This window comes from Neoarius graeffei, chromosome 18, assembly GCF_027579695.1.
Source record: "Neoarius graeffei isolate fNeoGra1 chromosome 18, fNeoGra1.pri, whole genome shotgun sequence".
Lineage (NCBI taxonomy): Eukaryota > Metazoa > Chordata > Actinopteri > Siluriformes > Ariidae > Neoarius > Neoarius graeffei.
The window spans coordinates 26,278,096-26,290,980 of NC_083586.1; the positions used below are offsets into that span (position 1 = coordinate 26,278,096).

The 12,885-nt window shown below is 39.0% G+C and overlaps 1 protein-coding gene across 1 annotated transcript in view; it reads left to right on the forward strand.

Annotated features, from left to right (window-relative positions):
* Positions 1-12,885, forward strand: part of dmd (dystrophin) — a 509,910-nt gene that overhangs the window by 184,604 nt on the left and 312,421 nt on the right. The window contains exons 36-40 of the mRNA XM_060898614.1: positions 155-277; positions 7,280-7,450; positions 7,592-7,708; positions 8,209-8,340; positions 10,529-10,681. Of these exons, the coding sequence (XP_060754597.1) occupies positions 155-277; positions 7,280-7,450; positions 7,592-7,708; positions 8,209-8,340; positions 10,529-10,681 (696 nt within the window). The remainder of the gene's footprint in view (positions 1-154; positions 278-7,279; positions 7,451-7,591; positions 7,709-8,208; positions 8,341-10,528; positions 10,682-12,885) is intronic.

Sequence of the window (12,885 nt, forward strand, 5' to 3'; positions counted from 1 at the left end):
CTAAATTAGGAGTTAAAGTAAAGAAACAAAGAGTAAAATTAGAGACGTGAATGAAATGATTTCATAAATGCATTGAGAGAGAATTAAACTATTAAGCCTGAAGGAATCAGAATCTTTCTCATCCAAATTTAATCGAGCATTCTCTCTTTGACAGGATTATCAGAGTCAAATGAATACATTGGAACAGAATGTTGCTCATATAAATGCATGGATAGATGGAGCTGAGACTCAGATGGACAATATGGAGAACCAGGGCTCCATTAACCACGTCATCAAGGTTTGTACCTTGTAATGTACAGTACCACACTTATATCTCCTAAATCAGAAGAAGTTGGGATGGTAGGGGAAATGCAAATAAAAGAAGAAAGCAATGATTTTTCAATTTACTTTGACTTGTATTTCATTGCAGACAGTATGAACCTAAGATATTTCATGTTTTGTCTGGTCAACTCAATTACATTTGTTAATAGACATCCATTGCTGCCTTTCAGGCCTGCAACACCTTCCAAAAAAAGTTGTAACAGGGCAATTTAGGGCTCGTAATGAGGTAAAACAATTAAATAATAATGTGATTTGAAACAGGTGATGTCAACAGGTGATTGTACTCTTGATTTGGTACAAAATCAGTATCAGTAAAGGCCTTGTCTTTGAGGAGCAAAGATGGGCTTAGGATCTCCAGTTTGTCAACACATATATGGGAACATTGTTGAAATGATTAAAAACTGTCTTCCTTAAAGAAAGATACGAAGGCGTTCTGATATTTTAGTCTCTATCGTGTAAAATAGCATTCAGTGATTCAAGGAATTTGGAGGAATTTCAGTGCATAAAGTGCAAGGACACAAGTCTAAACCGAGCACGCGTGATCTCGGATCCCTCAGGCAGCATCAAGAAAGGTCGCAATTTTGAAGCAACATAAGCTGCTTTCAAGATGACATATTTTCCAGTGATATTTCAAAAAGAAAATGCAAAACCACATTCTGCGCACATTACAAAGACATGACTGTGGAAGAAGAGGGTATCTGTCTCCAATAGAGAATGTGTGGAGAATTTTGAAATGAAAAACATGACTATGACAATGACTCTGGGCTGTTGCACACCTTAAGACCTGTTTGCAGGAAGAATGGGACAAAATAACACCTGAAACGCTTCATCACTTGGTGTCTTCAGTTCCTAAACATCTTTTAAGTGTTGTCAGAAGAAATGGCAACATTATGAAATGGTAAATGCTTTACTGTCCCAACTTTTTTTGAAATGTGTTGCAAGAATCAGAATTGAAATAAGTGTTTATTTTGAAAAATAAAAGAATAAAATTTATGAAGTCAAACATCAAGTATTGTGCTGTTGTATTGTTTTGAGTGCAATAAAGGTCAGTGATTGTTTACAAATTATTGTTTTTAGTTTTAATTTCAGTAGTTTCAACATACCGTCCCAGCTCTTTCTGATATATACTGTGTGTGTACCAATCAAAAGTTTGGGGACACCTACTCATTCATAGGTTTTTCTGAATCTGACTATTTTCTAAATTTTTTTTTAAATCTGTTTTTACAAGTAAGGTGAGAGAGAAATGGCATTTCAATTCTCCTATATGTCCTGGATATATAGTGAATTGACAATAAAAAAAATCTTTGAATATAATGTGTGAAACTTATGGACTTATTATTATATAGACATGAGTGTTTTACACGTTGGCTTGAAGATATGAAGTTTATCTTCTTGTGTTGAAAAACTCGTATTTTTCATACAAAATACATCCCAGACCTGATATTTTCCAATATCTTCACTCATGAGGATATAGATTAAAACTTCCAGCGTTTTCCCGCTGACTTAATTCACATTCTCAAAATGGCAGACCAGTTCAAAATTAAAATTCCTTGATTTAATTTGTGTATTTTTTTTTTGTGAAGATGTCCATACAATATAAAGAACATTACACAGTGGCATGAAGATATGAAGTATATCTTCTTGTGTTGAAAAATATTTCACTTGTTCACTTCGCTCATTCGTGAAATATGTTCACTACTCAAAGAAACCCGTACCGTTCGGATCACTACCTTGCTCGTGGTGGTACGGCTTGCGTGCTCCTGTGACCCCTAGAGCTATATTGGCTGGAGTTCTTGAACTCCTAGTAGGGCCACCCATGCCGAGAAGGTCGAAGGATAGGAGCCAGACAAAAAGTGATTCGCTGGTCCTCCAGGTTGGGGGTTGGTCAGAGGGCTAATATCCCACTACTGTAAAACCACTTTATTACCGAAACCAGAAGCAGAGAGAATTCATTCAATCTCGGATGTTCAGTGGCTACTCGTCCGGACAAAGGAGAGCCTATGATGCAGGAGGGACAAAGCCGACAGGACCCCCTCAGGCTGAACAGTCAACTTGTACACCCAAGGAAAAACACTAAGATCGGTAACTGGAACGTGCGGACGCTATATCAAAGTGGAAACATTGCGCAGGTAGCAAGAGAGATGGCTAGGAGGAACATAGATGTGATGGGCCTAAGTGAAACCCATTGGACTGGCCAAGGAAAAATGCAACTTCAAAGCGGCGAGACCATTATTTACGCTGGAAGAGATGACGACATTCATAGGAGAGGAGTAGGGGATACTGATGTCCAAGGCAGCAGCAAGAGCCCTGATGGATTGGAACCCAATCAGCGAACGGATCATCAAAACAAGATTTTATTCAGCGTACATTAAGATGACGATGGTACACGTATATGCACCAACAGAAGATGCGAACGAAGAAGAGAAAGACAAGTTCTACACAAGACTGCAAGACATGTTAGATGGATGTAAAACCCATGACATGCTGGTAATAACTGGTGATATGAATGCTAAAGTTGGTGAAAACAACGAGCATTATGAGAGGGTGATGGGAAGGCACGGTTTAGGGCAATGGAATGATAATGGAGAAAGGTTATGTGCACTAAGCGATATGAACGGCCTTGTGATAACTGGCACATTATTCCCCCACAAAGAAATTCATAAAGCCACCTGGTTATCCCCGAATGGAAAAACGAAAAACCAGATAGACCACATCCTTATCAACAGAAGATTCAGGAATTCAGTGAAAGATACCAGAGTATTTAGATCAGCAGACATTGGAAGTGACCATTATCTAGTGTGTATGAAAGTCAAGCTCAGTCTTAGAAACCAGCCGAAAGACAAATGCAAAACAAGAAGGAAGTATGATATGGAGAAACTAAGAGAAAAAAGCATTGGAAAAGCATTCAGCATCACCTTGAAGAACAGATATCAAGTACTGGAGGAAGAGGCGCTAGAACACCCAAGTGAAGATGGTATAGAAGGGGAATTCCAAATGATGGAAAAGGCATACACAGAGACAGCCGAAATAGTACTGGGAAAACCACGCAGGAAGAAGAAACCATGGATCAGCGAAAAATCTTGGAAACTCATTAGCGAGAGAGAAGATACCCACAAAAAGATCTTGGGGACCCACTCCGAGAGAATAAAGAAGAAACTTAGAAAGAAATATGCCGACCAAAAGAGGGAAGTAAAGTCAAGCTTAAGATCTGATAAGAGGAAATGGATAGACGATATTGCAAAGGATGCAGAAGCAGCAGCCAGTAGTCACCAAATGAGAACATTATATGGACTAACAAAGACTTTGTGTAACGAAAAAGTGAGGAAAACCTTTGCCATCCTTGATAAAAATGGAAACACCCTAAGTGGCAAGGAAGAGATCTTAGCTAGATGGACTGAGCATTTTGAGGAAGTACTCGATTGAGGGGAACCACCCAACCCAATAACAGTAGAAGAAGAGAACGGATTCGATTTCTCTGATGTCATCAGTGAAATAGGAATAGAAGAACCAACAAAGGAAGAAGTACAGTCAGCGATAGGAGCTTTAAAAAATGGAAAGACACCAGGCATTGACTCAATAACGGCTGAGATGCTGAAAGCAGGTGGAGAATTTTCAATCAACAAAGTCCATCAGTTGCTCCAGAATGTATGGAGACAGGAAGAGCTCCCATCAAAGTGGAAGCAGGGGATCATCATCAAATTACTGAAGAAAGGAAACCTCAAAGAATGCAAGAACTCTAGAGGGATAACCTTACTGTCCGTAGTGGGGAAAATACTTGGTAGGATAATTATTGATCGTGTGCGGAATGGTGTGGACAAAAGGTTGAGAGATGAACAAGCAGGATATAGGAGGGGAAGAGGAACAACAGAGCAAGTATTTGTACTAAGAAACATCCTTGAGCAAGTAAATGAATGGCAAGCGACGATATATGCAGGATTTGTAGATTTCGAGAAAGCGTTCGACTCGATCCATCGGAATAGTTTGTGGATAATATTGAGAAGATATGGTATCCCAGAGAAGATCATTAAGATGGTAAGGCTATTTTACAAAGGCTTTAAATGCACTGTAGAAGATCAAGGAGAAAGAGGAGAGTGGTTTGATGTCAAAACAGGTGTTAAGCAAGGATGTAACATGTCGGGTTTCCTATTTCTAATTGTGCTGGACTGGGTAATGAGAAGAACAGTTGGATGTGGTGAAAATGGTATACGGTGGAAGTTCACATCGAAATTAGATGATCTCGATTTTGCAGACGACTTAGCACTGCTGTCCTCTACTCGACAACAAATGCAGGACAAATTGAACAGGTTAGATCAAGAAGCCAGACGCGTCGGACTCAAGATCAATGCAGAAAAGACCAAAATGATGAGAATTAACCCTCATAACCAAGAAAAGATAGCTGTTGCAGGGCATGATATTGAGAATGTGGAACAGTTCAACTACCTAGGAGCAATAGTATGCAAGGAAGGAGGAGGAATGAAAGATCTAAAGAATAGAGTATCGAAGGCGAGAGGCTCATTTGTAAGATTAAAAAAGATCTGGAAGTCAAGCCACATATCAAGAAGAACAAAGTTTAAACTTTTCAAGACAATGATCGTACCAGTCCTTCTATATGGATGTGAGACATGGAAAATGAATAAAGGGGATAACAAGATCATAGACACGTTCCAGAACAAATGTCTCCGGCAAATACTAAGGATCCGTTGGGAAGATCACGTGAGCACAGATGAGCTACTACAAAGAACAACCATGAAGCCTATGAGCATAGAGGTGAAACGGTGCAAATGGATGATGATTGGCCACTTTCTAAGACAAGATCGCGGAAATAACAACAACACAGCACTAACATGAGCACCAGAAGGGAGACGAAAACGAGGGCGTCCTAAAACAACATGGAGGCGCACCGTAGAGAAGGAGATGAAAACAGCAGGATGGAGGTCATGGGATCATGTTCGTAGGAGCGCTGGCAACAAGAAAGAGTGGAGGAACTCTGTGGAGGCCTTATGTGCCACAGGGCGCGCAGGAGATAGGTAACAGGTAACTCAAAGAAACTTCATATCTTCATGCCATCACATAATATCCTCTATTTGTGTGGTAAACAAGAAGTGTTTAAAAAACCAAAATATGTTTGATATTTTAGATTCTTCAAAGTAGCCAGCGTTTACCTTGATGACGCTTTGCACACGATTGGCATTATCTTAACCAGCTTCATGAGGTAGTCACCTGGAATGCTTTTCAATTTTGATGAAGTGCCTCATCAAAAGTTAATTAGTGGAATTTCTTGCCATCTTAGTGCGTCTGAGAGCAAATAGTAAATAATAAAAATACAGTAAATAGCCCTGTTCCACAACTGTAGTTATCCATATTATGTCAAGAACTGCTCAACTAAGTAAAGAAAAATGATATCCATCATCACTTTAAGACATGAAGTGACTTTTAATTAATAAAAATTAAGAAAAACCATTGAATTAGAAGGTGCATCCATACATTTGTCTGGTACTGTATGGTACTGTGCAAAAGTCTTGCAAATGCTTTGAACATGTTGTGAAGATGATTTAAAAAATGATTAAATTGTTCTACCTACGGTAAAAGATACTAAAAATACTATAACATGTTTTGTGTGATGACCCTTTGCTTTATTTATTTTTTCTTAAATCGTAGCCCCAGGTACAATTTGTGCAGATTTAAAAGGAAATTAACTGGTAAGAATCTGCCACAGTTCTTCTGGAGACTTTGACTGTCATACTTGCTTCTTTTTTGCAAGCAAAACCCAGGAGCCTTCATTATGTTTTTTGCTTGTTTGTTGTTTGTTGGGGGGGTTGGTCAGAAAAGTGATCTCTCACCAGTGTTGTAGTCGAGTCACTAAACCTCGAGTCTGAGTCCAGTCTCAAGTCCCCAGTGTTCAAGTCTGAGTCAAGTCCAAGTCATTAAAGAAAACTTCGAGTCGAGTCCACTATTGATCCGAGTTGAGTCTGAGAACAAGACTCCATCCGCACCATTTGATGGTGGCTGTTGCTGCCTTTATATGAAAGCGTCTCTGCTATTGTGCTGGACTAACGTTCCTGCTCAACTGCTCCATTTTAGTTAATAGACTACAGATAAAAAGCTTGTTCATCGCTCAGCAAGCCCCGCCCACTATCAACAGGGCAAATAACACGAGAGAGGGTTAACACTAGCTAGTTCATCGCTCAGCAAGCCCCGCTATCAACAGGGCAATGAACATAGCATGTCACCTATTTCTCTGGGTGGAGTCTCGCCAAGTGATGATTGAAGTTCGAGGTCGTCCCCGTCGTCTCCTCGATAGTTCTTCTACATATGGAACACATAGCAGTGCATTTTTCCCCACTGCATGAGAAGTCTGTATAAGCAAAGTGGGGCTTTTCTCCAGGCATTTTAGCGCCATTAACGTTAGTTTGTTTCTGAACTTAACGTATGAACAGGTGAATGTGAATTCTCTTGCACAAAATTAGTATAAAAATTAATGTAGATATAAATATTTTATGCCAAATTATTGTGGCATGTTATAAAAAATAAAGAAAAAATCCAAGTCCTCGTCTCCAATTTACGAGTCCGAATGCAGTTAATGCACGAGTCCAAGTCTGAGTCATCAAGTCATGAGTCTTTAAAATTAGGGCACGAGTTGGACTTGAGTACGATAAGCCTGTCTCTCACATGCTGATTTATTTACTGACATACCAACATTTTTCTGTAACAAGATTTTTTTGGAAATCTTTTTTTAATTTTTTTTTTTTGCATTGGCTCAATAACGCAGAATTTGTGAAATAAATATCTCTAACAAAATTTTTAATAAAAAAGGGTGCCTAAGACTTTTGCACAGTATGATGTTAAAAAAATTTTTTCTTACCCTGCATTATTTAAGTAAGAATGGTTTTATGTTGTAACATGTCAGTAGAAGAGGTTTATAACATGATTTTGCTCATAACTCATTACAACTGATCAGAGTCTACAATCAGAATTGGAGGAGATGCATGGGAAGGTCATAGAGGTGCAAAATCTTGGTGAAGACATCATTAAAAACAGGGGGGAGCACTGTAAAACTCATATAGAGCCCAAGCTGAATCAGCTCAGTCAACGCTTTGAGATGATTACCAGAAGGATTCTACATGGACAGGTAACTGTAAAATTGTTGAGACATTTGCTACATATGTTGGTTTTGTCTGATTTGAGCAGAAATTGGGAACTGACAAACAGTATTTCAATCTTACATGATAATTTTTTCATGGTTATTTGTACATGTTAATGAACTATATAGGTTTCCAATCAAGAATTGGAAGAGTACCACAAACAAGCTAATATGTGGCTACTCCAGCTGGAAGAAGAGATCAAACTTGGTGAAAACATCAAGGAAGATGATTTCTTAGAAGAGCCAGTAAGAAGAAACTTTTGCTTTTGCCATTATTATATTTGAATGATTAATTCCATTGATTAACTGACCAAACCTAGTGAAGGGTTTTTTAGATAATCAACGTCATATCTTATTACATGCTCCTACCACTACATTATATTGTAGGAACCCTATAATATTCACTTTTGTTGACATGGAGATGCACTGATTAATCAATCTGTCTGTGGAATGACACCCTCATCAGTGAAACAGCCAGACTGGCACGTACTTAAGTCAGTTCATTAGCATTCTCCTATAAATACATTGGCATAGTTATGAGCTCTAAGAATTGAGAAGACAGCTGCAGCAGGCTTAAGAGGAAATATCCGGGCCTTCATATCGCTGACTTTATGACTGCAGTAGAAATAAAAACAAAATGGTCTAAAACTCACAGAAGATTTGATCATCATATGAACAGTTTGCAGCATAAATAATAAAATATGCTAATTCCCATCTACTAATTTCCTGTGTATGTGCTTTTGCAGGTTGTTGAAGAAGATAAACTGAAGGACATATTTCTAAAAGGAGAAAATCTCCTTAAAAGAACCACAGATCCAGCAAATGCTTCTGTTTGTCAAAAACATAATCTGCTCCATGATAAATACAACACCTTGAAGGTACAGAAATAGAATCACTGGGAGACAAAGGCATAAGATGTAAAGCTAGTCAATTTTTAAAAGCATTTCCCAGAGTTATCATCATAGATTATAGCATGAGACAGAGACACTGAAGACAAATCCTTAAAGGTCAAAAACAGGCAAACTCGATCAAGCTAACAACACTAGGAAAACCAGAATCAAACAAGGGCAAAAAAGGTAACAAGGCTTAGAAATGTACGTAAGTTAAACATATAATATCTACAAAAACAAAGAAGTATGTGTAAATATGAATGAATATACATGTATTGAATGAAATCACAAAAAAGCACATACAGTGCCTTGCAAAATTATTCATCTCCCTTGGTGTTTGTCCTGGTTTGTCACATTACAAGCCGGAATTAAAATGTATTTTTGGGGAGTTAGCACCTTTTGATTTACACAACATGCCTACCACTTTAAAGGTGCACATTGTTGTTTTATTGCGACACAAACAATAATTAAGATGAAAAAACAGAAATCTGGAGTGTGCATAGGTATTCACCCCCCAAATTCAATACATTGTAGAGCCACCTTTTGCTACAATTACAGTTGCAAGTCTCTTGGAGTATGTCTCTATTAGCTTAGCACATCTAGCCACTGGGATTTTTGTCCATTCCTCAAGGCAAAACTGCTCCAACTCCTTCAAGTTAGATGGGTTGCGTTGGTGTACAGCAATCTTATGCCACAGATTCTCAATTGGATTGAGGTCTGGGCTTTGACTAGGCCATTCCAAGACATTTAAATGTTTCCCTTTAAACCACTCCAGTGTAGCTTTAGCAGTCTGTTTAGGGTCATTGTCCTGCTAGACCGTGAACCTTCATCCCAGTCTCAAACCTCTGGCCGACTCAAACAGGTTTTCCTCCAGAATTGCCCTGTATTTAGTGCCATCCATCTTTCCTTCAGTCCTGACCAGCTTTCCTATCCCTGCAGATGAAAAACATCCCCACAGCATGATGCTGCCACCATCTTGCTTCATTGTAGAAATGGTGTTCTCAGGGTGTTGGGTTTGCGCCACACATGGCGTTTCCCGTGATGGCAAAAAAGTTCAATTTTTGTCTCATTTGACCAGAGAATCTTCTTCCATGTGTTTGGGGAGTCTGCCACATGTTGTTGGGCAAAGTCTAAACATGTTTTCTTCAGCAGTGGCTTTTTTTCTGGCCACTGTTCCATAAAGTCCCACTCTGTGGAGTGTACAGCTTAAAGTGGTCCCATGGACAGATACTCCCATCTCTGCTGTGGATCTTTGCAGCTCCTTCAGTGTTATCTTTGGTGTCTTTGTTGCATCTCTGATTAATGCCCTCCTTGCCCAGTCTGTGAGTTTTGGTGGGAGGCCTTCTCTTGTCAGGTTTATAGTGGTGCCATGTTCTTTCCATTTTGCTATAATGGATTTAATGGTGCTCCCTGGGATATTCAAAGCTTGGGATATTTTTAGAACCCAACCCTGATCTATACTTCTCCACAACTTTGTCTCTGACCTGTTTGGAGGCTCCTTGGTTCTCATGTTGCTTACTTAGTAGGGTTGCAGAGTCAGGGTCCTTCCAGAACAGGTTGATTTATACAGACATCATGTGACAGATCATGTGACTCTTTGATTGCACACAGGTGGATCTTAATCAACTAATTATGTGACTTATGAAGTGAACTGGTTGGACCAGCTCTTATTTAGGGATTTCATACAAAAGGGGGTGAATACTTATGCACACTCCAGATTTCTGTTTTTTTTTTTTCATTTTAATTATTGTTTGTGTCACAATAAAAAAAACAAAACAATGTGCACCTTTACAGTGGTGCTAAATCAAATGGTGCTAACCCTCCAAAAATCCATTTTAATTCCAGCTTGTAATGCGACAAAACAGGACAAACACCAACGGGGATGAATACTTTTGCAAGGCACTGTATCAGAGAGACTTACAAGGGCAAATAATTATGAAAGTGTTCAGCCAAGGTGCTCAAGGAACCAGACCAGAGAGTAAGAAAAATGAGAATATCATTGCATTAGATTTTTATGGACCAGTGCAAAGTTTGCCCTCATACAGTATTTCAAGTGTTTTCCCCGTTATAAACTAATAAAACTACACAATGAATTGAATATTTTTTAAAAAAACCACTTCGTTAGTGCACATTATATACTCTTTACTGTTGCATTATGTTATGTTTGTATTGACAGAACCTGAAAGCACTGAGGAAGAAGAAGGCACTTGCTTTTGCCCCACAGTGGTACCAATTCTGTAAGAAGTCAGAGGATATGAAGCTGTGGCTTGACAACATTGAGAAGATGATGGCTGAACTGCCGGATTCTGCTAAACAACCAAGAAGGAAGGTAGTAATTCTTAAATAATGCTTCAGTAATGCTTAAAAATCTGCTGATCTGAACAGATTTTTGTGAAACGTGTTAAATCTTGCTGTTGGGAAAAGTGAATGTAGTTAATAGTTTACAGTTGTGTTCAGATGTTTACATAGCAGGCATGAATGTCATCATGGATATAACATGGTGCTGCACAAGTAGCGACAAGCAGTAGTGGCCTTGTCTTTTTTTCTGTTGTTTGTACTGTCTAACTGCTGTTAGTGGAAAAGTTAACCATCTGATTAAGAGCGGCGTTCATTGCATTGTATGCTACTCATGTTTTGGAATGGAGTTACTGTGTTTTATTTTAACATGGACTTTGTTGGCCGTGGCTCAGTGTTTGTTTGATCCCATCCATTTGCATATGGGCAGGATTTAGTACTCTTAGGGATTTTTACTGACTCTAAGGCAGGGGTTCTCAACCTTTTCTTCTTCGAGGCCCACCTATTCATACTTGTAACAAGTTGAGGCCCATTAAAAAAGATCCCCAATTATTTTAGCTCATCTATTCTATTAGAATCTAATAATCTATTGTAAAGTGTATTAATGGGATGCATCATCACCCCCTGTTACAGATGGGAGCCCAGGAATTAAATAAATGCAATAAAAACAGACTGTTTTTAATTGTAGGTATTGTATTTAAAACTGTATGGATGTGCCAGAAGCCAACATAAAGCCATGCATGCAGGGCATTCTCAGTCAAAAGGGATTAATGATCTAAAAGTGGAGTCTGGTCCATTAACACAAGAACGTATTGTCATCTTTGTGTACAGCAAACAAGAAAGTTGTTAAAACCAAGACGTAGACTCAAATAGAAACCACTCAATGGGACAGGTCCTTACACGTTAACAAAAAAAGGATTTTTCCTATGAAAGAAAAGCGTACTAGCTAAATTTGACATTAGTAGAATAAATTTTGATCCTATTGTAGCCATAACTAAATACAAAGCCAAGAGTTATGCATACTATTAATAAACTTAATGTGAAGATAATTAACATTTTGAAATTTCATGCCAAATATTGACTCATTTGAAATTTCATGACAGCAACACATCTCAAAAAAGTTGGGACAGGGGCAATAAGAGGCTGGAAAAGTTAAAGGTACAAAAAAGGAACAGCTGGAGGACCAAATTGCAACTCATTAGGTCAATTGGCAATAGGTCATTAACATGACTGGGTATAAAAAGAGCATCTTGGAGTGGCAGCGGCTCTCAGAAGTAAAGATGGGAAGAGGATCACCAATCCCCCTAATTCTGCGCCAACAAATAGTGGAGCAATATCAGAAAGGAGTTCGACAGTGTAAAATTGCAAAGAGTTTGAACATATCATCTACAGTGCATAATATCATCAAAAGATTCAGAGAATCTGGAAGAATCTCTGTGCGTAAGGGTCAAGGCCGGAAACCCATACTGGGTGCCCGTGATCTTCGGGCCCTTAGACAGCACTGCATCACATACAGGCATGCTTCTGTATTGGAAATCACAAAATGGACTCAGGAATATTTCCAGAGAACATTATCCATGAACACAATTCACCGTGCCACCCGCCGTTGCCAGCTAAAACTCTATAGTTCAAAGAAGAAGCCGTATCTAAACATGATCCAGAAGTGCAGACATCTTCTCTGGGCCAAGGCTCATTTAAAATGGACTGTGGCAAAGTGGAAAACTGTTCTGTGGTCAGACGAATCAAAATTTGAAGTTCTTTATGGAAATCAGGGACGCCGTGTCATTCGGACTAAAGAGGAGAAGGACGACCCAAGTTGTTATCAGCGCTCAGTTCAGAAGCCTGCATCTCTGATGGTATGGGGTTGCATTAGTGCGTGTGGCATGGGCAGCTTACACATCTGGAAAGACACCATCAATGCTGAAAGGTATATCCAGGTTCTAGAGCAACATATGCTCCCATCCAGACGATGTCTCTTTCAGGGAAGACCTTGCATTTTCCAACATGACAATGCCAAACCACATACTGCATCAATTACAGCATCATGGCTGCGTAGAAGAAGGGTCCGGGTACTGAATTGGCCAGCCTGCAGTCCAGATCTTTCACCCATAGAAAACATTTGGCACATCATAAAACGGAAGATACAACAAAAAAGCCCTAAGACAGTTGAGCAACTAGAATCCTACATTAGACAAGAATGGGTTAACATTCCTATCCCTAAACTTGAGCAACTTGTCT